Source organism: Arvicanthis niloticus, chromosome 2, assembly GCF_011762505.2.
Source record: "Arvicanthis niloticus isolate mArvNil1 chromosome 2, mArvNil1.pat.X, whole genome shotgun sequence".
Classification (NCBI taxonomy): domain Eukaryota; kingdom Metazoa; phylum Chordata; class Mammalia; order Rodentia; family Muridae; genus Arvicanthis; species Arvicanthis niloticus.
The window spans coordinates 125,110,499-125,137,482 of NC_047659.1; the positions used below are offsets into that span (position 1 = coordinate 125,110,499).

The 26,984-nt window shown below is 46.0% G+C and overlaps 1 protein-coding gene across 1 annotated transcript; it reads right to left on the minus strand.

The window, feature by feature from the left end:
• Edem2 (ER degradation enhancing alpha-mannosidase like protein 2) lies at positions 1-26,905 on the minus strand. The gene is made up of 11 exons (XM_034496419.2): positions 26,665-26,905; positions 26,325-26,435; positions 24,122-24,161; positions 20,062-20,167; positions 15,158-15,283; positions 12,844-13,055; positions 10,189-10,330; positions 8,938-9,062; positions 6,533-6,677; positions 3,154-3,275; positions 1-631 (listed from the first exon to the last, which is right to left on the minus strand). Exons 1-11 carry the CDS (start codon positions 26,769-26,771, stop codon positions 137-139), a joined length of 1,731 nt encoding a protein of 576 aa, XP_034352310.1. The 5' UTR covers positions 26,772-26,905; the 3' UTR covers positions 1-136.
• Between the last annotated feature and the right edge of the window lie 79 nt (positions 26,906-26,984).

A 26,984-nucleotide genomic window follows, 5' to 3' on the forward strand; every position in this document is an offset into this window, starting at 1 on the left:
TTGTTTAAGCACAAATCTTATTTTTTTTTACGTAAAATCTTATCAAGAGTCCAGCATGTAAAACCTGATAGCCAAAAGCAGATTTATTATTATAGCTTAGTCTCAAAAAAATAAAAATTAAAAAATTATCCAGTGGTTATGAGGAATCTAGGAAAACCTGGCCTAGCAACGCCAGTTTAGAGGTGAAGGGCTGGCTGGGGCAGCTGAGAAGCGGGGTTCTCTGTCTGGCAGGCTGCTTCTCCCTGGGCTGGTTTTCAGGCGAGGAGAGCGTGGCTGGCCCTGCTGGGGGCTCCCAGGGCCCCGAACTCACTGTCTTTCTCTGAGCTCTTGACCTGCTCTGTTTGAGAGAGTAGAACTCCTTTATCAAGTCCTCCACTTCCCACTGCTCTTCCTTCAGCCTCCGGCAGCAGTGCAAGGCAGCAGGGTCAATGGGGTGAGCTTCTGTGTTGAAGATGTAGCCCCCAGCTCCCAGGATGCATTCCCCATGGGGGGTCATCACAGAGTCAAAGGTGGAGCCATTGTTGTGGATGAAGTTGTTTGGGTGAAACAGAAGGTAGAGGTATTTCACAGTCTCGGCCAGGAAGAAAGACTCCATGCGGTTGTCAAGCTTGTGATCCCGGAGGTCCTTGATCTGCCGCAGGATGGAAGAAGCAGAAGAGTCAGAGCAGAAACAAGGTTCGGGAGTAAGGGTCAGGTAGCCACCTTTATGAGCTGCTCTGCCACTAAACAGCTGAGGGCTTTTGGTGAATCACTTCGAGTTTCACTCCTTCCCAGCTACCAGCACCTCTCACCTGAATCACCACAAACAGGACTTCCTGCTTCCATCTTTCCCCTGCGGTACACTTCCATTGTGGGTCAAACCTCTTCCTGCTTGGATCTTTTTCTTGCTGTCCCAGCCACAGAGCACACACTCACCTGAGGGTCTTTGTGAATGTTTTCTAAACACAGACCCCAGGAAGTGAAGGAGCCAGCTGAGCGCTGGCAGGGAACAGAAGTGCCTCTGCCCCTCTGCCTTTGAACTCCCTGAACCCTGCTGCCTCTCTGCCCTTTATAGCCACTGATAGATAGACAGACAGACAGACAGATGTAACGCCTGTGTGATACAGAGTATGTAAGCCGAGAGTCAACATTATTAGTAAAAATTGGAATAAAGGAATTTGTGTTTGCCAACAGACAGCTCCCAGTGGAAACTGGGGAACTTGGCAAACTGCAACCAATGAAATCTATGCAGCTTATGAATTTATTATTAAATAAATCCTGACACTGTGGGAAGACATCACGCATCCATTTGTCTCTGACACAGCGCTCATGACAAACAGTGACACGCTATTCCTGACCTAACCAAGCCTTCCTTGATGAACATCAGGCTATCACTACTGTAAATAACTAACTAGGGGTCAGCTGTAGAAAAACTTCAAAGTTCACAGGCAGAGATGAGTAGGGTTATTTTCTACAAATTACTTTTAGCTTCTTAGATTTACCAATACATCTCGGCAAAATTAATTCTCAGTGGGCATTTAGCTCGCACAGTACTGTGATGCAACTACAGACTCAGTCAAAGACCACGTCAGATTTTCTTCCCTGTTTGACAAAGATTGAAGGTTGTTCCCATCATGCACCTCGGCAGGCCTCCAGGAGGCCTCCCTTTCATGGAATGAGCTTGGCCTTCCCAGTGGACTCCTTGCTTGGTTTTTCAGAGAACTGGACACACCGGAAGCCAAAACAAACCACTGCTTTATCATCGTACACCCTGCAGCCCTTCTCTATCACAAAGTGAGTCTAGCAGGGGTGCAGCTCGGGGTAGAGCTCTTGCCCAGGATATAACCAGCCTTAGGTTCAGTCTTTAACACCATAAAGAGAATAAAGGACCTATCTGTATTTTACTTATAAAATATTGTCACATTACAAAATTTTGCAGTTTTGTTGTTTTATTTTGAAATCCACACCCCAACACAAACTCTGTAGACTGGAAACCCCCAGCACAGTTTCCTTTACATCTGCTTTATGTGTATACAGTGTCTGTCTGTTGCCTGTTGGGGACTATAAGGATGTCAGCTCTCTCTCAGAGCTGCTGGTGTGCTATTTCTAAAGTACAAATCAGATCACGGTACTGCTCTGTTGTGGACCCTACCAACGTTCTCAGCCCAAGCCAACCCAAGTCCTACTTTCCCCTGTGCCTATAAAGGCTCTGCATGACCCACCCCTGCCCTGTAAGACCTCTCACTTCCCTTCTTGCTCACTCCCCACTCAGCCACACTGGCTTGCTTTCTGCCTCCCAGACATATACATTTTCCTATTTTTTCCAACTAAAAGGTAAGCCCATGAGAGCAAGGGTCCTGGTCTGCCTGTGTCTCTAACCCACAGCCTAGAACTGTGCCTGGCACATATCATATCATAAACACCTGAGAGAACAGCAGAACCCGCTTATTAAGGTGCCATGTTGGAATACAGTGCTATGAGACTCTAGATTTCCTCTCTTACAATTCACTTAAAAAGCCCTCCGACAAACTTTGTACAAACCTCATCTTGCAAAGCACATATTCTGACGGATAGAGCACTGATGCAGGCAGAGGCAGGCCAGGGACTTAGGGTCTAATCCACCTTGGTAGCTAGGCCCCAGCCATTTGTAAAACTCTGGTTGAACTATGAGAATACCAGTAACTACGACAATTTGGCTTCTAAAAGCAAATTGACTTGTTTCTTTATATGACTGCCCTGGGGACCCCACGTAAAGGCCACCAGGCAAGATGGTTATCAGTCACCTAGCATTCTACTGTCTACTCAAGGCTTACCCTAGCAATGACAACCTGCAGGCCAAAGAGAAACTTTCAACCCCTCCCCTGCTCCCCTCTGTGTGCCCTGCATCTACACCAGCTTGTAGGAAGACACTGGGCCCTAAGTCTAGAGCCCCTTCTTCAGAGCCTTTCCCCAAATAAGGCCCGGGCTGTCTTGAGTCACTCTGCTTTTGCCTGCTTTCCTCCTCGCTGACCTTTCACACTTCCACCAGACACATGGCCTTCAGCAAGCTTCTCTGTCCATGACTTTACAACCACTCCCTTCTGGCGCTAATGCTCCAACACTGCCAAATCACCACCACAGCTTTTGAGCGGCCAGAGGAGACACTTCCAACTCTCTGGGCCCTGAAACACTTACCGTGGCAAATCCGCACTCCACCTTGCTGATTTTCTCAATGGACTCCACAGCGTCTCTCCCAAGTTCTAAGAGAGTGGGATCCCCCGTGGCACGGTAGAGGTACATTGCGCTCTCGATGAGCTCTGTAAAGCCGAGCAGGACCTTCTCAGTGACTGACAGGCATGGCATGGGGCCTGCTCAGGGAAGGCAGCAGAGGACTTCTCCCCTCCATACCTGATCCTAGAGCACCACCCTCCCCAGGAGAATCATGGTACAGCTTTTGGGACTACTTGGTGAACTGCAACCAATGACACCAGCACAGCTTATGAGTCTATTACTAAATAGATCCTGACACAGTAGAAGGACTGAATGTGCCTGTGCTTACTCTTCAGAGCCAAGATGCACAAACCCTAATACTCAGTCTAGTGCAGCAGACTCCCATCCCCTAGGAAGAGAGGCAGCCAGGCACTAGGGCAGAGAAGGCAGCAGAGGTTGTGACCACAATGTCTGTTGCCTCCCTGACCTCGGCAGTACACACAGCTGTCTGACTGGCAACAATTCCCCGCAGTGATGTGTTAAAAACACCACAGAACGCTGTTTTAGGAAGGGGCATCTGCCCGACATGTGCAAGGTGCTGGGGGGTGATTCACAGCACCACAGGGGGAAAACTTAATTACAAGTGAGCTGGGTGCGGTGGCACACACCCAGAGTCCCGGCACTTGGGAAGTAACAATGTGAGGATCAGGAGTTCTGAATCACCCTCACCAGTACAGCGAGTCCAAGGCTAGCCTGGGCTATGTAAAACAATGAGGTGTTCAAGATGTTCTAAAGGGTCCTATTCTACAGCCAGGGGCCCCTTCCTAAGCTGAATATTGGCCAAGAGGAGTGGACCCAGGTGAGGTTACCATTTTTTATATATTCATGCTTATTGTTGCTTTTAATACATAAAGAATTGTTATGGGAAAAAATGTTTTTCTGCTGTCAACAGCCTCAGTGAGCAGAAGTGAGAGAGTTCATTATATCTCATCCTTCCTTCCTTCCTTCCTTTCTCTCTCTCTCTCTCTCTCTCTCTCTCTCTCTCTCTCTCTCTCTCTCTCTCTTTTTTCTAGTTGTTTTGAGATAGGGTTTCCCTGTGTAGTCCTGGCTGTCCTGGAACTAGCTCTGTAGAGCAGGCTGGTCTCAAACTCAGAGACTCGCCTACCTCTGCTTCCTGAGCACTGAGATAAAAGGCGTGCGCCACTGCCGCCCATCTCCATTTTGTTTTCTACCTACCTCTTCTCAAATGGAAGACCCTCTCCCTCCCTCCCCCAGCACCTCTTCTGTCTGGCTGTCTCCCTCCTGAAGCATCTGTCCACTCATATGCTCACCCCGTAGTGCCAGGGAGCACAGCCAGGGCGGTGCACAGGCAGAGCATACCACCTACCACTGAGCTGTGTCCACAGCCTCGGCTACTCTTATTTTGGAGAACAAGTCTCTGGCTGTCTCGTGAGCTCTCCCGACCCTTCCTCCCCTCATCCCACAGTCTTCTGTTCACATTCTAGGGTGCATTCCAGGGCAGATGAACAGGCACAGAAAAGACAGCGTTCTCCTGGGAGGCCTCCCTCTGCTGCCAGCAGCTGGCTGGGTCAAGGCCAACATTTTCTTTTTTCTCACACAAGGGCCTAGTGTGTGAGCCAGGACTCTGCTGTATGTCTTCCCAGGCAACTCTGAAGGGTAGTCCAGGGAGGTGAAGGCCTCTAGAGGACTTCAGGCTAGGTGCTATAAGTGCCATCAAAGACACCACAGTCCCACACACTGGCCAGGCTGGCTTCAGAACAGCACCTTCTCTCACCTGCCTCTGTTTGGGGGAAGGAAGGGTGACTTAACTACTCCTAGAATTCCTGGTGGTGATGTGTACTCCAATCCCTTCCTGCCAGTGGGCCCTGCAAATAGAGCAGGTGGCCCCTGTAAGCAGTAAGCTCCCGGCCCTGGTGGTAACTAGATCAAGATTAGAAAACCACTGGAGCCAGACAGTGGTGGCGCACGCCTTTAATCCCAGCACTTGGGAGGCAGAGGCAGAAGCAGGAGGATTTCTGAGTTCGGGGCCAGCCTGGTCTACAGAGTGCGTTCCGGGACAGCCAGGGTTACACAGAGAAACCCTGTATCAGAAAACCAAAACCAACCAACCAAATAAACAAACAAACCACTGGACACAATGACTGTATGGAGATTTTGGTTAGAAGACCTGTCTGAAGCCCCAATGCTGAAACTGCATCTTAACATTAGATATGTAGTTGAAACTCCGAGTTTTATCTTTTCTCCTGGAAATGATAAATATGACTGATTTTTCCAAAGAGTTTCCTTGTTTTTTTTTTTTTTTTTTAAAGAAAAACCTGTACCTTTTAAAATAATTTATTTATTTTATGTGCATTAATGTTTTTTCAGCATGTATGTCTGTGGGAGTGTGTTGGATCCCCTGGTCCTGGAGTTACAGGCAGTTGTGAGCTACCATGTGGGTACTGGGAATTGAAGTCAGGTCCTCTGGAAGAGCAGTCAGTGCTCTTGACCTGTGAGCCATCTCTCCAGCCCACTCAAGAGTTCTCTTAAGAAAACAAAACAAAACCGCCATGAGAACAAATGTCTGAGAAACACCAAGAACTGCAGTCCATGCAGAGTCCCAGTGTATGACCTCTGACCCCTCTACCAGCATCACGTACTCTTCTCTCCACTCCCAGGCTCCTGCACTCCCTGTGGCGAGAAGAGGGAAGGAATGGGGCACAGAGCACAGAACAGTGGGAGGCAAGAGGGAGGCTGGTCTTGTGGCTCAAGGGGAATTGTGGCAAGGGAGGACGTGCAGAGACTACCATGTTCAGACAACCATAGTGTGGCATGATGGACACTGGGCCATGTGCCTACCTGCTGACTAACCATGGCCTCTCTCCCTAGCTCTTCCCTCCTCACAGAGGACATCAGAGCTGGCAAATAACTTAAACAGTGTTCAGCTGTGGTCCTCTCCTTGATTCTGAGCTGCCAAGGATGAGACTCAGTGACCTTGGACTCAATGGCCCAAGGTTCTAACATCCCATACTATATAGAAGGATACTTTACAAAAACCGCTGACAGAGGTGGCCCGTAGTTCTCGATGTCTTGGTGGCAAAAGTCCCCAGGACTCAGCCTGACTGAGTCTCTTTCTTTTCTCATATCTCCAAGTTTGAAAGAGCATGAGACTTAGTTAGAAGGGAGACCTGCACTTAACAGCCTTGGGCAAGCCACTTCAACCCAGAACTCAGTTTCCATAGCTAATAGGAAAACAATCAAGAGCAGTTAGAGAAGGTAAGAGAGTAGCCGGGGGCACCTGTGAATGGTTAGGGTGTGAAGAACCATTGCTGCAGGTCGGCTATGGACCAAAGACACTGCTTACCTGGTCGGAGTGGGTAGCCTTCTCGCTTCTCCACTGTGTATCCCTGAGGAATGTTGTAGAATTCTGGTAGCCCCCCAAACTGCTTCCATACAGTGTAGTAGTTAAGGAAGGTCCTCATGGCATTGTCAATATCCCCAATAAGGCTCTGTGGAGAAAAAAATGGTCATCAGGTCAGCCGACTCAGGCAGAGTCCACACGTAAAACTTCACATCACTTGCAAGGAAAAGACAAAGCAAAGCCTTGGAAGCCAAAGGTGCTGATGTCAGTGCTGACGTCGACCACTGACGGCAGCCCCAAGCCACAGAGCGAACGTCTCTGGGCCTTGTCCGTTAGACATAAAATTCAGCACCTATCTGATACCTTGTTGAGGATCTGAGATTCCATATTAAGTCTCTGGACCTCCATGGTCAATGTCTGCTACTATCAGACTCTTACTTTGGCCAGCTGAGGCAAAATTCTAAGCACGGGGGAGAGACTAAGTATGCTAAGACTCACGAGGACTCCACACCTTCAGCAGACAGCCGTGCTTACTAGTGGGCTTTATAAACTTGCAAGTTTCTTTATGCAGATGTAAGAAAATGAGTATGATGTTTTCCTACACTGCACACAGCTTTTTGAACATGTTACTCTATACTTTTCTTTATTCTTTCAATAATATATCTTAGTTTTCTTCCATGAATACAAAGAGGGCCCTCCTGTTTCCACAGCTGCATAGTATTCTGTCACCTACACTACAGTTGAGTCCATTCTAACGTACTCACCTAGCTTGCTTCCAGTCTTTTGCCATTTTCTAAACAATTAATGCTGTAACAAATACTGCCTTGTATCACTTCAAGCATATGAAAATGTTTCTGTGAGACAAATCTCCAGAAAGAGAACTTGTGGGTCAGAGGATATAAATTACTGTTAAGTCTATTTAAAGAATTCTATTTCTTTCTTTCTTTCCTTTTATTTCTTCTTTCTTTCTTTCTTTCTTTCTTTCTTTCTTTCTCTTTCTTTCTTTTCAGACAGGGTCTTAGCATATGATTCTGTTTGCCCTGAAACTCACCATGTAGACCAGGCTGACCTTGAACTCACAAAGATCCACTTACCTCTGCCTCCCAAGTGCTGGAATTAAAGGTATATGCCACCACAGCTGGGTCACCTATTTTTTCAAATTCTACTTAAATATTTTAAAATTTTAATTATTACTCCTGGTGGTTTACTGTAGTGCTGCAGCAGGATACTTATTCTGCTACACTGTATTCACAGTGGCGCTCCCTGATTAGGCAATAGGAGAGGAGGTAGAGCTGGGAGAAGAAGAGAGGAAGGGGAGGGGAGAAAGAAAGGAAGGGGAGGAGAAGGGGGAGGTTAACAGCCATGGAAGACTATGAATGGGTGGAAAGCTGTCCTGGGTAGCAACTTCTATCAAAAGGTTAGATATTGGGTAACAATTCTAAATGTGTGGGCGTCTTGTTAATTGAGCATTTCTAAATATATAAAGCCTTTAGATAATCATTAAGCTTTAAGAGTCTTCATTCTACTGGCAGATATTGTCTGGGGTTTAGCCGAGCTTTGTGGATGCAGTGTGGGGGATTGGCAGTCATCCCCCATGCTGGCGTCTCATGGGTGCCAGAGCCTGCACATCTAGCTAGCTGGAGCCCCAGTCAGAGCCGAGGAGCAGCAGGAACATGGCGGCTGCCCAGGAACAAGCCGGACCGGGTGCTGTTTTCTAAATATCACCCCTACATAGTGCAACATCTATCCTTGTTTCTTCACATTTCCTTGACTCTTTATGTGTGCACGCATGTTGCTGTGCATGTGTGTATGTGTATAAACAAGGGTAGGCTGTCCATTCTCACAGCCTCTTAAGTGTCTGTCTCTTAAAACTGGGGAGGTAGAGGCAGGGGGATCAGAAGTTCAAGGCCACTCTCCATTACAAAGTGAATTCAAGGCTAGTGTGGGATATGTTTGGTCCTGTCTCAAAGCAAAAACAAACAAAAGGCATCTTTAAATTATTAAATATTTTGGTAAGTGAAATGTTTTGGTATAGGTAGGGTAGATTAGATAGGTTCTAAGGCCCCTTCTAACTATAAATCTATCAGACTATATCAGAAGAAATATAACAAGATGGTGGGCAGAGCAGGCCACTGTGTCCAGGAAGGAGCTTAAAAGAATGCTCAGACGCTGCCAGCAGCCATTGCTACAGGGCCTGGGGCAGCGCTGCGAGACGCTGCAGGTGGCACTATCCTACAGCCTAAAGCTCCTTTTGGAAAACCTGTGAGGTAGGATCGCATATCTGTCTAACTTGTTTGGTTCTTCCTGCCACACACTACCCCAGAGTACTAAAGTTCCTTACTTTACACATTAGAATAAGCCTGGATTATCATATCACAGAAAAATGGTCACTCTCTGGCAGGTCCTACCTGAAGGCCAGGCCAGTAGGCCTCCAAGGACTGGAAGACTGGCATGGACACGGTCCCCTTGTACATCTGCACCCAGAGGTACCAGTCATCGAAGTGTGTGTAATTCCGGATGGCTTTGTTGTACTCTACATGGCGGGGGGCGGGGGTGGGGGAAGAGACAATGGACACAGGTGAAGTGACAGACAAGCCTCGACAATGGAAGCATGCACGTATACTCTGAAAAACTGTGCAGTGCCCAGCCTTGAAGCAAACAAGGATTCATCAAGGTAAGCACACTAGCAAGGAAAATGGGTTCAAAACCCCAGGCTCAATTCTAGTTCTTCCTTTTCCATGCGTTTCCTATGACCTGGGGCAACTTCCCCCTCAGTAGCCTCAGGTTTATTCTGTGTTCAACTGGGAAAGTGTTTGGTATCAACACGACAAAATCTCCCCCACATGGAGCTGACAGTCGGTGGGAAGTTGAGGTGACATTTCTCCCCTAGTACATGAGTCCAAGAGGAATTTAGTTTTGTGTTCACTGCAGAATCTCTATCACTAGGACAGTGCATAATTAATATACATAATAAATGTAATCTGGGTGAACCAAATGCAGACACCAATTCATAAGCTATGTCAAAAAATATAGTAAGAATTAAACACCCATGCTCGCAGCTTGGCACAGTGGTTAGTATGTCAGTGATACCCAGTAAATATGCACCAAATAAGTCAACAGTAGCTGTGCTATCACTGTGTGCTTGACAAGCCTGCATGACCTACTGCATATAAAGGACTGGTGTACTGAGAATTTTGGTTTCTTAAAAAAAAAAAAAAAAAGACACACAAATGTTACAGGAACATGTTTTTGTTTTGATCCCAGATGTGGAAGGTGGAGCTGCTTTTCCAAACATCAGAAGATGTTTGTACTTGTCTCCTCAGTCCTCAGAAATAGTGTCACACAAGAGGTAGAAGTGGGAAGACAGAGTTTAAGGTTATCCTTGGCTACAAATTTGAGACAAGTCTAGGCTACATGAGACTCTGACTCAAAACCAGAAATAAATAAATAAGTAAAACATATAGAACAAAACTTAAACAAACAAAACCATAAAACAGAAAAAGAAACAATGAAGAAGCATAGTGTGCATCAAGACCCCCCAGTGGCTCTGCAGGCAGAATGGGTATGTTCTGTAGGCACTTGGCAGTAACCTGACATATACAATAGAGCACAATCAACAGGACAGTCATAGAAAAAGCCCCCTTACCCTGCCCCTTTACCTAGAAACATGGCCATGAGCTTCTTATCCTGAAGAAGGATGGCTCCTTTTACCAGGTACTCAAAATAGGAATCCACACCAGCCCCGATGCCTGCATCCTGGGCCACCCATTTGCCAGTGAGCACATCAATGTGATTGCCAACCTGAAAGAGAAACACAATCCTTAGGAAGGGCATACTTAGTACTCTGACTGCCCGGTAAGATGCCAGGCAGGCACCTCAGTGCTTCCTTAGGACATGCACTTATGGAGGAGGGCATGGGGCTGCACCACAGCTATCCTTCCTGCACATCTCTACTGGGGAGACACAGCTTGGGCACATGGAAATGACTTACTTAGCATACTAGACAAAAATGAGAAAGAAAGAATAAACTAAAGTATTTGCTCTTGCTTAGAGAGAGTGTAGGTGAGAGATGAGAACTTGTTTCTAGAATGTCTCAGACGCAAGGCAAGTTTGTGACTCCAGTGTCTAAAAATCTAAGAGAGTGTGGCCATGAAGCTCAGCAGCAGAATGTCTGTTTAGCATTTGCAAGACCCTGGTTTAATCCTCAGTATCAAAAAGCCAAAAGCAAAACAATTCACACAGACACACACACACACACACACACACACACACACACATATTCAGGAAAGACCTAGGAAGCTGAAGAGAAGTTGCTGGAAAGGAATTAGACAGCTGGGGGGCTGGGATCAGGAGGGGACTCCACCAGTGTCACTGGGTACATTTTGTGTGTGCTTTGGCCTTTGAATCCCATGACTATAAAGTCTTTTAAAAGTAAACATTAAATGAGTTTTCCATGTAACTTGGACTCTCCTGGAAGCCTCACTTCGGCTGGTTTACAATAAACTGAAAAGACACGGCTAAGCATTCTGTGTCAGTTCAGGACCCCTCATCTAGGAAGACTGAAAGATGTCCATTTGGAAGGTGAGTTCCTGGAAATACCAGTATAGGAGGAAGGGGCAAGTGAAATAGGCAAGGGGAAGCAACCCATCAGGGTGAGTGACCAAGCAGGTTTCTACTGGAGGTCACTGAAGGCAAATTTGCTGGGATCTGGAAACTGGTAAAGAAGATGCACCTCAGAGTGGGCTCACCAGAGACACCATAGTATCAGTCACTGGTGGAGAACCGTTCATGGAATGTGGGGCTTCCAGCCAAAAGCAAAGCAGAGGAGTCTCCCACCTTTTTGCCCTGAGTGCACAGGGGTGATAAAGGAGAAGGGGTGCAGACAGGGCACCATCCAGGTCTACCATAGTTCCAAGGCTGTAGCAAAACTGCCTGCAGTGGACTAAGGATGTTAACATGAGCCTCCAGAGGGGCTCTAAAGGAATTTTCTGATTCCTCAGACATTCTCCACTCTCTAAGCGGACAGCATGAAACTTTACATAAAATCACTTTCAAACACAAGGAGTTACAATGACTAACATAGTTTTTAACCACTGAGCCATCTCTCCAGCCCGACTAACATAGTTTTTAATACAATAACAACACTGCTGGAGTATCTGAGGACCAGAGAAGTTGAACAACCTTGAAGCAGGGCCATGCCAGGAATCTAGCACTGTACTGAATCCAGTGTTACTGCCCTAATTGCTGTTAGTGTCACTGCCTTATCCCTGATAGGATTTGATATTAGCTTTGAGGGTTAGCTGGCCTAGAATATGTTAAACTTCCGTTTATTAATAGGAACTGAAGGGAAAATGAAGCCCTAGGGTCAAATATGCTTGGGAAAGAGATTCCTTTACCATTGCACTTAATAATTTTTATTCTGTTCAAGTTCTTCATGACTCTAAAAAAGGAAAAATTAAAAACAACAACAACAAAAACTATCCCCATACCACATGCAAGAATCCTCTAATATAACTGTTCTGGAATCATTTTTTTTTTTTTTTAAATAGAACATCTATTCAACATCTCTTAGCACTAGTGTTTTAGGAAACACAATTTTGCAATGGCCAGTAGTCACTAAAGGGCCAGGTGAACTGATAATCTATGGTCAGTGAGTCAGGGGTGTGAAGCATATGACTCCTTCCTAGAATTAAAAAAGGCTCAAAACGTACCATAACCCTGCTCCCTCCAAGGATGAGACATCTGCCTTGCTTCCCTCCTGTGCCAGCGAGTTTTATGTCAACTGCACACAGCTAGAGTCATTTTGGAGAACAGAACCTCAACTGAGGAAATGCCCCTAGCAGACTGACCTGTGAGCAAGCCTGGGGCACATCTTCATGATTGAAGGCTGATGGAGGCGGCTCACGGTGGGCAGTGGGACCCTTGGGCAGGTGGTCCCGGGGGCTCTAAGAAAACCAGCTGAGCAAGCCACAGGTAGTAAACCAGTGATCAGCACAACCCCACAGCCTCTGAATCAGTTTCTGCCTCAAATTCCTGCCCTGACTCCCCTGAATGGTGGACTACAAGATGAAATATACCCGTTCCACCCCAGTTGGTTTTGGTCATGGTGTTTTATCACTACATCGGAAACTCCTAACTAAGACAGCTTTGGTGGCAAAACGTAAAGGAGGATCAGTCTACTTTTGGTACCCTGGACCATGCCTACAATCACTGCAAAATTCCCCTGGCTGGCCTCATTCCTTAGACCTCTGGGTCTCATAAATGGGGAACACAGAAGCCTTGGCTCACACAAAAAAAGGCAAGCGCTGACCTACCAGCCCAATATCTGACCGGCTCTCCCAGAGGCGCGTCAGGGCCACTCTGGCCACATCTTCAAACACAGGGTCACCGGTGAGGCTGCTCAGGGTGGCAAATTCCACAATGAAGGTCCCAATCCCTGCTGTACAGGTAACAGGGGTCTCTCCAGGGTTCACGCCATGAAGCAGGTTCACAGTTCCATAGGGCATGCCAGTGGGGGTCTGAAATGCTAAACCATCAGAAACTTATGACTCCAGGTAGAAGAAGAGAGATGGGCAGTTAGACCCCAAGCTTCAGGCCTCAGTCAGCCCTTCTTTCTTTTTTTTTCTGGGTGATTGTTTGTATCTGAGCCAGAGAAAGATAATATGTCTCACTGCAGGACCCTGAACTGCCTAACCCAGATGCTGTCAACACTGCTGTGTCACCTCAGGTTCCCACTGTGGTAAGGAGAGCTGGAAAGAGCTGAGCTCCCAGCGGCCACTCCACACCTCATGTTAGCCAGCCCAACTTTTGATTTTACTTTTGATTTTCACACTATGCCTTCCAAAGGCAGGCGGGTAACTGAGTGTGAAGCAGGCAAGGTTTATGCTTTAGGCAGAAGTGGGGCCACACTGGAAGTTACTCATAAACTCTCACCAAATGAAACAGATTGGTAGAGGAGTCAATTTTAGATTCCTGATTCAAATAAAAGTTCCGGGACAAAATTATTTTTAAAATAAAATCTGAAAATAGCAAACAAACCAAACCACTGATACAATACAACCCCCTACTTACAGGTAGGGAGCATCATGCCAGTAACAAGTGACTCACCTAAAGGTCACATAGGAGAGTCATACAGAGAAGGAATTGGAAATGCCTGCCCTGACCTCACCCATTCAAACCCAGCCTAGTGCTCTGCCCATCCTATCCCATGTTCAGGGAAGAACTTGACAATGAACCCAAGATAGAGACTTCCTCTCCAGGCCCAAAGGCCAACAATGTCAGGGCACTCTACACGTCATCAAATTGTGAACTAAGTTGTCAGAACTCGTAAGTGCTATAAGCACCAGACACCTTGTCGGCTGGAGGAATGAAACCTGCTTTCTGGTACAGGGCAGGCAAGGAGAAAGAGTCACAAGCAAGAAAGGATCAAAGGAATATTCTAGAGACAGGCAGGAAGTATTAAAGGAAGAGTCTGAGAATCCTGAGACCCACAGAAGCGATACACTGGTGCTGGCTTTCTAATTGCTCAGTATGAACTTTAGAATATGTATATTACTCACTGCAAATAATTTTTAAATGGGAAAAATATATAAGGGGCAACAAGGCAGTTTTCTCCAAGGATGAGTCACACAGAACATGTTTGTGAGGAGACGTGGGTCATGGCTGTGAGCCATGGGCTGTAAGACCTGAACCCAGCTGGCCCTCTTGCCTTGGTCTTCCCTGGGGCTGAGAGGCGAATGCTGCACTTGAGAGATAAATAAGTGAGGTGGCCAAGGAGCTAGCAGAGTGCATGCAGTGGCAGTCACGTGCCTGGGTGTGGGCATCCCTAGACTTCTACCACACCCAGAAAGGAACACAGTGTCCAGTTGACGCTGCCGAGCTCAACATTGATGGCCCCACTGGGTAAAACAGTGAGGCTTGACTTGACCACAGAAACCAAGCCCTCTCATCTGGTTGGCCAAGCATCTTCTGTCTAACCTTAGATTAGCCTTCTAAAAGGTGCATCTAGCAGGTAAGAATTATGATTAGCGGAGAAACTGAGCCATGGAGCAGGAGAGTGATGTGGTCAAGATGCTGACTGGTAGAGGAAAGCCTAGAACCCACAGCTCCTAATGCTTAGACCAAAGCTATTCCCTGGGGTCCTCTTACCCTAGCAGCATGTGCCCTGGGAGGAGGCAAGAGGGCTCACTGAAAACAAATGCAAAGACCATGAACCTGTGAAACTTGCTTCTGGCTATACCTGCAAATGGTAGTAACATCAGCTTAGCCATTCTAAGCCAATACCCTCACCAGGCCCTTAAAATGCTTAGGACTCTTCTGATTTCTACAGTGAAAACTCTTTGGATTTTTATTGTGGATGGTTTCTAAAGGGGCAGAAATAACAATTTCAGGTTTAAAAAAAAAAAAAAAAAAAAAAAAACAGGGAAAAAAATCTCAGCATTGCCATTTTTGCCTCCAGCAAGAGAGGATTAGAGCCAGACATAGTGGTGCATACCTGTCAGCCCAGCTCTGGAGACAGAGGCAGGACTGTCAAAAGCTCAAGGTGAGCCCTGTCTATATAGTAAGTTACAGGCCAATCAGGGCTACACAGTGAGTCTGCCCCACCCACCATTTCTGCCTGGCTCTTACCTGGGAGGAGTTTTCGGGCTGCTTCCTCCGCCATCCTGAGGAGAGGTCCAGAACAAGGCCATCCAGCTTCCACCTCCACACCAGCCTTCTTTGACAAGAGGTGAGCAGAAAGGAGTCCTCCTACCACTGAAGACAGCAGGAAACACAAGTGTCAGGGTCCTAAGGATCAGTTTGTCTCTTTTGCAAAGTAGAACCGTGCCTCACTAGGAAGGAGCTAATGAAAATGCCATCTCTCCCCAGGAAGAGTGATATGGATCTCTGTGGGGAGCCGACAGAAGGCAGCTATCATCCTTGCAGCCATCTTGAGCCATATACCCTGACAAGAGACTTGTTTACAGCGGCCTACAACAGCTGAGCACACTCTGATAACATCTTGTTTTAGATACCCAGGGTTTTCCCTTGGGTGTGTGAGACTTAAAGGTGTGATTTAGAGACAAGACTTAAAGGCATGACTTAGAATTAAGACATATAAAAGGCGAAAGGCAGACAGAAGACAGACACTTGAGACTTGAGACTTACAACTTGGAAAAAGAACTTGGAACTGGGAAAGAGACTAGCAACTTAGAACAGGGATTAGGACCTGAGACTTGGTACTAGGAACTAGGGACAGAGCGGTGTTGTGGGGCAGAGCGGTCCACAACATTTTGGCCCCCAAACATGGGGTAGTGTGGTTCTCAACAGATCTCTAATTCCAGGGCCTGGGAAGTAGAGACAGAGTTTGAAGCTAACCTGGACTATATAGTGAGAGCCTGTCTTGAAAAAACAAACAATTCTATTGGCTTTCATCATGCTGCAAGGTGCTATGCAGGCTGGAGAAAAGTGTCAACAGACTTATCCAGCAATGAGCCCTGAATGCTGTAGTACTGACCTGCCCACCAAGACCGTCCACTGGTGCAACACGGGCATGTGACTCACATGAAGTAACCAATCACTTTCTGATTAAGTTTGAGGCCTGCTCCACAGGAGGAAATTTATGTCCTGGTAACGTAAGCCTGATCAAAATCCCATGGTGAGGGAAGTCACAGGTTCCTAGAGAAGAACCTACTCTTATGGGGCTACTATACAGGCACATCATCGAACAGCGGCCACATGTTTATTTTTATACTCTCAGATTAGTGCTACAGAAAGGAGCTTCTCAAAGTAGTCAGTATCAGAGCACTCTACTTATTCTCATGCAGAGACCAGAGGCCATAACTGGGCAACGTGCTGAGAGTAAGTGACTGCTGAGTGCCCAACTCTCAACACAGCATCTGTATCACACTCACTCAACACAGCATCTGTATCACACTCACTCAACACAGCATCTGTATCTCACTCACTCAACACAGCATCTGTATCACACTCACTCAACACAGCATCTGTATCACACTCACTCAACACAGCATCTGTATCTCACTCACTCAACACAGCATCTGTATCACACTCACTCAACACAGCATCTGTATCACATTCACTCAACACAGCATCTGTATCTCACTCACTCAACACAGCATCTGTATCACACTCACTCAACACAGCATCTGTATCACACTCACTCACCACAGTGTCTATATTACAGTCAAGGCTTAGAAGAGACATGGAGTGAGTTCAAGAGGCAGAGAAGGGGAGGAGTGCCAGGAACATAACCAGACCCCTGCACTCATGACCTCACAACAGCAGTGGTAACCTGCACAGTACCAGGCCAGTAAGCATTCCAGCATGAACAGGACAGGAGCTCATGGGGCTCTAGCCCTACCTGAGCAACCACTGGTAACTGATGGTTCTGAGAGTTAGGGAATCATTTTCTTCAGCGGTTTGGGCACTGGTAGGTTGCCCATGCTCGAGCAGATGACCACAAAATCATGGGCAGGCAGCACTAACTAGATGTGAAGGCTGGTGAAGGAAGTATTGGGGCAGGTTCTGCAGGAAGTGAGGAGAGGGATTTGAGTTGGATATGACAAAATATATATATATGTGTGTGTGTATGTGTGTATATATATATATATATGTATATATATATATATACACATATATATACATACACACACATATATACACGTATATACATATATATATACATATATACATGTATATATGTGTGTGTGTGTATGTGTGTGTGTGTGTATATATATATATATATATATATATATATATATGAAAATTTCAAAGAATACATTTTTTTAAAGGTCCATCAAGATAGCTCAGTGAGTTAAGGCACCTGCTGCCAAGCCTGACAACCTGAGTTCCATCCCCAGGATCCACATGGTGGGAGAAGAGAACTGATCCCCCCAAGTTGTTCTCTGTCCTTCACACATATGCTGTGTCTTTGTGTTCACTCACATCATACAATAAATAAGTAAATGTAATACACCTTTAAAAAATTAAAATATTCTAAAGCAGTGGTTCTCAACCCTGCTAATGCTGTAACCCTTTAGTATAGTTCCTCATGTTGTGGTGATACCAACCATAAAATTATTTTTGTTGCTACTTCATAATTGTAATTTTACTACTGTTATGAGTCGTGACAATTTTATTTTTCTGATGGTCTTAGACGACCCCTGTGAAAGAGCCATTCGACCCCCAAAGGGGTCACGACCCACAGGTTGATAACCACTGTTCTAGAACAAGCAATAAAGTCACCCTTATTTCCATCTATTTGATAACATTAACAAAGTGTTTCCCTTGGTGGGTCACAGGAACAATGACCACATTTTGAAGTTCCTAGTACAGACCAAGATCTAGGTGCTGCTCCCTCATCTGCGGATATGAATTTTAAGGTTCAGAGAAGCAAACTGACTTGCCCTGGGCCACCTATCTGACAGCTGGTAGGACAGCCTGTCTAATTTTCAAGCTCTGCTCCCTTCAGCTTGTCACTCTTCTGTCACCACATCAGGGATGGGCAGGTGTTGTCATTATGCCCATTCTACCTTTTATTTTGATTTATCACACAATATTCAAGATGTATAAAAGACACAGTGATTCTGTGACTGGAAATGCATGGCTAACTAGATACCAGGAAGTGCCCTCTGTCAAAAAATAACCTGTGACTTTGAGCTCTGGGTTTCCCTTCTTCTTGCCTAAGAGGAACCGAGACAAAGAAGGACTAGGCCAAACAAGTCTAATAGAAGTTAGAGCACGCCTTTAACCCCAGCACTTGGGAGGCACAGGCAGGCGGATTTCTGAGTTCGAGGACAGCCTGGTCTACAGAGTGAGTTCCAGGACAGCCAGGACTACACAGAGAAACAAAAAAAAAAAAAAAAAAAAAAAAAAAAGAAGAAGAAGAAGAAGTTAGAGAGACTATCTAGAGACACTATTGCTAGCAGAGACTATGCATGCAGAGATAACATTTCCCAAAGACCAAGGCAGTGAGACAAAGACATTTTCATGTAATCGAAACCTAAGAAAGTTTGCCTGCAGCACAGCCCCACAAAGGAAAACTCTAAAGAACTTTAGAGAAAAGGTGGACTACACATAAGACCTGAGACACTGAGGCATAGTCAGAAGGTGCAGGCTGGGGAGCTGGCTCAGTTTGTAAAGCGCTTGCCCTGTAACTATGAAGATCTGAATCCCATCCTTAACATACATGTAAAAAGAGTGTGAAGGTGCACACTCATAGGCCCAGTGCTGAGGCAGCTCACGGCCTGTCAGCCTAGCACAGACAGCAAGGCCCAGGTCCCAGTGAGAGCCTGTCTCAGAAAACAAGGTGACCAGCTCCTGATGAGTAGTAACACAGGGAGCTGACCTCTGGCTATACACATGCATGCACCCTTGCACAGACATGCACGCATACAAGGTGCTAAATACAGGAGTAAACCTAAAGGTCAACTGTAAAGAACTGAATGTGGAACTGTAGCCCCTGTGCCAAGATGTTCCCCGAGGTATGTCTATCATGTAGGAAGAGAACAGAAATTTTTCACCACTTCTAGACTTTGGTGAGTTGTCTCTTCTGTTTGTTAAGGAAACTATTTTAGAAGGTATCATACACAACTTTAATAAAACATTAATAAAAGGAAAACGGGAGCTGGGTGTGGCAGCTCACACCTATGATCTCAGCGCTCGGCAGGCCAAGGCAAAAGGGTGACTTAGTACAACATAGTGAGCTGTGATCTGGCCTTGGCAACAGGGTGAGACCATGTCCCCAAAAAAAAAAAACCAAAAACAAACAAAAAAAAGTAGGGTATCGTGGCTCCCGCCTTTAAACCTAGCACTAGGGAGGCAGAGACAGCAGATATTTGAGTTTGAGCCGCGTGTAGACCACACAGCCAGTTTCTGACCAGCCAGAGTTACCACAGTGTGACTATGTCTCAAAAAGCAAAAAAAAAAAAAAAACAATAAAAGAAAATAAACCAAATCAAAAAACATTTTAATTATCCCACAAAGGTTTACTGGCTACAATAACCTCCAAGAAGGCAGAGTTATACCTTTTTTGTTCAAATACCAAATAAATGTTATTTACCCCGTGTCATGGTTTGAATATGCTTGGCCCAGGGTGTGGCACTATTTGGAGATGTGGCCTTGTTGGAGTAGGTGTGCCAGGGTAGGTGTGGGCTTTAAGACCCTCATCCTAGCTGCCTGGAAGTCAGAATCTGCTAGCAGCCTTCAGATGAAGATGCAGAACTCTCAGCTCCTCCTGCACCATGCCTGCCTGGATGCTGCCATGCTCCTGCCTCAATGGTAATGGACTGAACTTCGGAAGCTGTAAGCCAGCTCCAATTAAATGTTCTTTTTCTAAGAGTTGCCTTGGTCATGGTGCCTGCTCACAGAAGTAAAACCCTAACTTAAACACCCCCAGAAGACAGTACCGCTGTCAATCACTAGTTCAAAGCCAGTGCCCTGGAAAGAGGACTCTTGAAGGCCTCGCCTGCCATTCTGCTTGTCAGTGACAACTCCAGTCTCTCCTACAGGCCCTAAAATCCAACCCTCACCTCGGATGTTGGTCTCGAACACGGAGGCATTCACGTCGATGTCAAAGTCCACGCTGTCCTGGAGAACCTCCACCACTCTTTGGAATTCAGAGGTATTCCCCAAAATCTGGAATGAAAGAGAACCCTGACCACATGGCTCCTTTGTGCATAGAAACAGTTCAGATACTGGTGTGACCCTCACTTTTCAGTCAGAACCTCTCTGTCCTGAGTTTGGTTACACTAAGCCAGCAACCACGCAGAAACCTAGCCTGTATGATTTCCTGGAGGCCATTTAAATGGATCCCATGTAAACAAAGTGGGGGTCAGAAGTGAACAGCAGTTGTTTCTACCTCTGTGTCCTTTCCACTTTGTGGAAAACAGTACCAGCTGCTTCCTAGCCTTCTTTATCCCAAAGCCTCCTGCCGCAAAGGCCAAGAACCCCGACACTACCTTTCCCAGCCTCCTTTGCTGTGAGAGGTCACGGTGTCACCATAACTGTGATCCTTGTGAAGCACACTTTTGGGAACAAATCTTTCATGACAGCAGATGTGGCTAGCATGGTTTTTACTCTGCTCCTGCTTTTCTGCCTTGGAAGCAGACTCAGTTTCTGGTGCGGTGGCAGCTGTGCTTCACCATGGGGTAAAGCATGAGAATAAAAACCCAATGATGGGAGACTAGGAAGTAACAAAGAGCCTCAGTTTCTGATGGCATAGTCAAGTAGCTGACTCATTGCTAAAGGAAAAAAAATTACCTTTTGGCTTTCCCTTTTTGAAAACGTTATTTGCGGGTTTAAGTGTTCTGCCTCCATATTCAACAATGCCACAGTCACACTTTCTGCCCTTAGAGGTCAGAGGTGTGTGGCGTGGGGTGGATCTCCTTGCACTGGAGTTGCAGATGGCTATGAGCCACCTCATGGGTTTTGGGACTGAAACTTAGGTCCTCTGCAAGAGCAACAGTTCTCTTGACCTCTGAGCCATCTCTCCAGCCCCCAAACTGTATGCTTAAAGGATGAGTCTGCACTTTGATCTAGCTTTGTGGTTCTTATCCATTTGAGGTTGATGGGGATTGAACCCATGACTGCATGCATAAGGCAAAGTAGTTTATCAACTAAACCATATCTCTTCCTTTCTTTTACTTGGAAAAATAAATCTGGTTAAATCTAGCCAAGTGCTAGATATATATGTGTGTGTCTACCTATATATGTGTATATACACATATGTGTTGTATATAAATACACATACATACTTGGAGGGAAAGAGTGTATAGGAAAGGGGGAGAGAAGGGAAGAGGGAGAAAGGGAGAGAGGAGGAGAAGGAGGAAGAGAACAAACTTGTTTGTTTGAGATGTTCTCATACAGCCCAGGCTAGCCTCGAGCTCACTATGTAAGGCAAGAATGGCCTTGGCCTGCTGATGTCCTTGACTCTAACTCTCAAGTGCTGAGTTCACAGTAGCATGCCACCATGCCTAGCTTGACATAGAATATTAATTTTTTCTGCTAATATCACCCCAATACCCTTCCTCCCAGAGTCACTCCATACCCTTCACCAGACACAGTCTGGGAATATGTGTGTGATCCAAGCCTGACCAACGAAGACTTACTCCTTGGATTAAGGGGAAAGGGTGATTCTTTGAAAATACTGTTTCTTAAACTGGGAAGCAATCAGAAAGTCAATTGGCTGACCTACCTTTTATGGAGACGGAGAACACAGTAGCCAAGGAGACAGAGATAAAAGGTAGAAGGGGACTCCTATTGATGTCAGCTGTCTGTCTGGACCTGGACGTTTTAGTTATCTGATTCAGTTAAGTTTGTCTTCTTACCTCAGACAGTTGAATTGAGGCTCTGCAATTTGCAACCCAGACAATTCCTGATTATCCCAACACTGTTTCTCTAGGACCTGGAGCCAGTCTACCTCTGTCCTGTCTCTCTCACCACTGGATTTCCTCTAGCCTATCTTCATCTTAGGAGACTATGCCCAGTATTCTCATTTCTTGTTTCCTCCACCAGAAGTCACTCCCTCCTGCATCTTCCATTTATAAATCCAACCCATCCCTGGTGTATGTTACCTAATACTGTTTTCAATCTTTTCTTCTTTTAAAAATCCCTATGAACTCTATCCATACTACCATTAGGGTCTCCATTCCTTCCACATTGAAACAAAACAAAAAATCTTCACAATGGCAGAGGCATCATCCACTCTTGTATTTCCTCAGAGTGCCAGACACAACTCAGGAAGCAATTACTTGACAAATGTCGTGAATGAGAACACAAATCTTACTTTACAAGGCAGTGATCTCAAAGCAGACATTTCATCACTTCCTGTCTTGTACTTAAGAAATGCCAGTGGATCTCCTGTACTCTAGAGAACATCGCACCGCAGTGAAGACATACCCCGCGTCACTGATTCCCTTCTTTCTCTGAGCCCCAGCACACTGGCCTCCCTTCCACTCACTCGCTTCACTCTCCTGTCTCAAAGCCTCCACGCTAGCTGGCCTACAACACACTCTCCCATCACTTTCCCAGTTACCGCCAGCTTCTCCTTCAAATTCCAACTCCAGTTGTACATAACTGCCTCAGAGAAGTTCTCCAACATCCTCGGCTAGGTCAGATCAGTGTTTGGGGGATGTTTTTTGGAGACAGTTTATTTTGTGTAACTCTAGCTGTCCTGTAACCCACTCCATAGACCAGGCTAGCCTTGAACTCAGAGATCAGCCTGCCTCTGCCTCTTCCTTCTGAGTGCCAGGACTAAAGGTGCACACCAGACCATTTTTCATTAGGATTTTTGCAATGCAGAACTCTGCCCTCAATTTGTGGTTATCTTGTATAGCTATTCTTTGATCCTGGTGCTAACATCTCAAACTCCAGACAAACAGAGGTCATTTCTGCTTGAACCTACCATTTTGACTTTAAAGTTTAGCACCATGCTTGGTACATAGCTGTCCTCAATAAATATTTTATAGATAGATGATAAATAAAAGCATACAAATTAGCATTAAACAACAATTAAATGCCAAACCAGATCTATATAGTGTTCATAGTCACATAAATATTATAGATGTATAAAAATGAGGAGTGGCCAGGCATGGTGGTAAGTCTTTATAATCTCAGGACTTGGGAGGCTGAGACAAAAGGATTGCCAAGTTTGAGATCTGCCTGGCTAAACAACAAAACCCTGGAAGAGTGTAAGCAGAACAGAAGACAATCAAGGATTGGAGTCACATAAAGTTAAGTTTATGTCTGAGTTCTGGTTTTACTTTCCTAAGCATTGCATTTCTTTCTAAGAATCACATTTCTGTAAGAAGGAATAAAATAATGAAATAATAAAGCCAGGAGACTATGGGGAGGATTAAATAGGGTACTGCATGTGTTGTCATTTGAGTAAGATGTAATCAGGACAAGCTGTGGGAAGTCGAGGTTCCCAGCATGCAGCACAGTAGTTAAGGAAACCTCATCAAATGGAGAAAGGAAGTGGAGGTGGGGGCACAACTTGGGGTGGGTATCTTGTCCTTGGCCCACTGCTGTCTCCTGACCTGTTTCCTACCTACTGAGATGAAGAAGCATCTCCTGACACATTAGTGCCCGAGCACATGGGGTGGGCCACCATGTACTGAGGCTTCTGGAACTGTGAACCAAAATACATTCTTCCTCCTTTAAAGACCTTCTCTTGTGCAGTCACAGCGATGATAAAAAACTGACTAATAATGACCTGTAGAGGACTTAGCACAAGCCGTACACATGACACAGTGACTGGTTTGCTATTATATTTTTGCCATTGCACGTGGCCAACTAGAATATGAGCTTTTGAAAGGGATGGTGTCAGAGTCTCTCTATCTTTCACTGAGCTATGCATGTGTATCACAGGTCTTCTGTAAATATTTGCTCAACACATGAACCTGTGCAAGTTGGTTTCTCTTGGAACTTGGCATTCTCTCCTATGCAGTTGGGTCAGAGCCTGGTGGCTCAGAATCATGAGATGAAAGGCCTAGGGGAGGAATTTACTTTTTACCCACAGACAAGCTATCAAAAGAGGAAGGATGTCAGCTGGGCAATGATAGAGAGGGAAACAAAAGATGGGATACTTACCAGCAAGGTGTCCAGGGCATCAATTAGCGTCAGAGAAAAACTGTAAAAAGACAAAGTTCCTCTGCTTCATAAGAACGTCAGACACCAGACTCACAACTGCCCAGATCTAAACGAGGCATAACGACACCCCTATCAACCCCACTTACAGTTATGACAGAGGACCAGAGGAGAACTTGACTGCCTGGTGTAACTCAACTGTATTAACATTTCCCCTGTTTTCTGTCAGCCTTCCCTGCTACAGCAAGAGCAGGAAACTGCAGCATGGTAAGAGTTAGGGAAGGCTCAAGGCTATGTTACTTATGACATCAGAAGGCTAGAAATCACCAGTTGCTCACAAGATGGAGAGTGACGGACAAACCAACACAGACAAGTACAAATGCATGACGTTATTAAGGTTATCGGGAGTTCTGTGTACTAATAAGATGATCATGCGTTTCAGTGAAGAACACGTGTATGAAGTAAGCCACACAGCATGTTCTCGTCTGCATTTCACAGTGGGGGGAGGGGCTGGACAGACGGCTCAGTGATTAAGAGCCCTTACTGCTTTTGGAGAGGACCTGAGTTTGGCTCCCAGCAGCAATGTAGGGGTTCACAGCTGCTGGGAGCTTCAGTCCCAGGGACTCTAGCCAGGAGCCTCCACAGGCTCCTGCACACATATGGTGCACCTAAATTCATGCAAAACAAACACACATACTATTAATAAAATGTAAAAAGCCATACTCACAGAAGGCAAATGTGCCGCTGTTAGAGCCAGTAACCGCAGGGGGATAATTCATAAGGCACCGTTTTTAGGGTAAAGAAGTATTCTATCTGCTAGTTGTGATGGTGATTACTATACATTTTAAATGGTGTATTTTATTACATGAAAAATTAAACCTTTAATAAGATAATTTTTTTTTACAAAGATACACAGTAGCCAGGTATGGTATATGCCTGCAGTCCCAGCACTGGTGAGGTTGATTCAGAAGGACTGAGAGTTTAAAACCAGTCTGGCCTACATAGCAAGATCCTGTCTCAATAAACAAATAATATATACATGCACACCTGTGTAATCATATAAACTGAGAACAATCTAGAATGATGTACAGGACGGGTTGTCATTCTAAGGAATGAGATACTGAGCACGCATGATTCCATCCTGCCTCAATTAGCCATTTGTTTGCATTTACTTTTTGTTCCAACTAAAAAATAAAAACTGGAACATGTCCTTAGCTTACTTGCCTGGCCCTTGGCATTAGTGAGCATGCTATCATGTACAAATATTTGTAAAAACGAGCATAATAAGGCAGGAGTGACAGAGAACACCTGCAATCCAGCACCTGGGAGGTAGAGGCAGGAACAATACAAGGTCATTTTCAGCTATGGAGTAAGTCTGAGGCCAGCCTGGGCTATGTGAGACCTATCGAAAACAAACAAGCAAGCAAAAAATAAAAGACCTCTGGGGTGGGGGGTGCTGGAGAGATGGCTCAGCCGTTGAGAGCACTGGTTGCTCATGGCAGCTCACAACTGTCTGCAGCTCCAGTTCCAGGGGATCTGACACCCTCACACGGCTACAGATACAGGCAAACCGCCAGTGCACACTAAATAAATAAATCTTTAAAACAAAACAAAACAAACAGTAACTCAGGATTACAGCTCTAATGTCAGTTTGGGCTAATGCAATGAATGATTCTTCGATCAGCTGGGAAATGATCCAGTGAAAATGAAAAAAATGATATGGTAACACAAGAATTACTAAACGAAAATGAATCAGGTGACTTGTATGTATGGCGGTGAGAGGAGTTGGTATGAAGCTAGACAGGAAATGTTTTTCAGGCATACAAAGAACACCAACTACAAAGGGTCTTAACCGTGGGGAGAATAACATTCCTCCTGGACCTGTGTGCCCACCTATAAAATGAAGGAGTTGAGTTTCCTGACTCTTGGGAGTTTTTTCAAAATATTCTGTGACTCCAGAAATGTCCCCAAGTTCTCATACATGGTGCCTCTTCCTGCTGAGGTGAGCCCAGAGGGCTAGCCCGCCAGGTTAATCCAAGACTTTTTTGTACTGTGAAAGCTGTGTAGATTCTGACAGTGCTGGTTTAGGTTGAGGGGAAACGGTTAAATCAGCCCAGGTGGGAAACTTTCCAGAATCAGGGAGACCAAGAAGCCACCAGCCCTCCTACGTCCCGGCCAACCCCCTTGGCCCTCAAGCTCGCTCTACCTGCCCCAGGTGTCGTGCCCGTCACAGGTGAGAGGTCTCAGCTCATCGTAAGGAAAGGCATTTTCCAGGTAACTGTCGTAGGCGTGGTAGAACATGGCCTTGACTCGCTCCCTGGTGCGAGGGATGAGAAATAAGGTAGGGGGCCAGAACACAAAACCAGGCGGGAGAAAGGACCAGACACAGGACGGAGAATGGGAACCACCAAATGATTTCTGCCGAGGGCCCAGCTGCGGGACCAGAGCACGTCAGGGTGGGGGTCCTGGGGTGGAGGGAAGGGAAGGGGCCCGGTGGGCGCTTGCCATTCCCCAGCCGTAGAGAGCGGGAGCCTGGTCCCCTTCACCTGTAGTGGGCGGGGTCGGGCGCGGTGCCGTCGGGGCCTGGCGCACCATGGTGCAGGGGCAGCAGCACGCACACGAGGCCGAGTGGGATGAGTAGCCGGAAAGGCATAGAGCTCGTGTCCTGTCAGTGCCGCTGCAGCAGCTGCAGCCACCGCCACCCGCTCATCCTCCGAGCCGCGGCTGGGTTCTTCCGGGGATTCGCACTACGACGCCTGCGCGTTGGGCAAGAAGCCACTCATTTCCTGACTACAAAGCCCAGGATGCAATGGGCAGTGGAACTCAAGCAAAAAGGCATCTCGGGATTTCTAGTCTACAGAGAGGA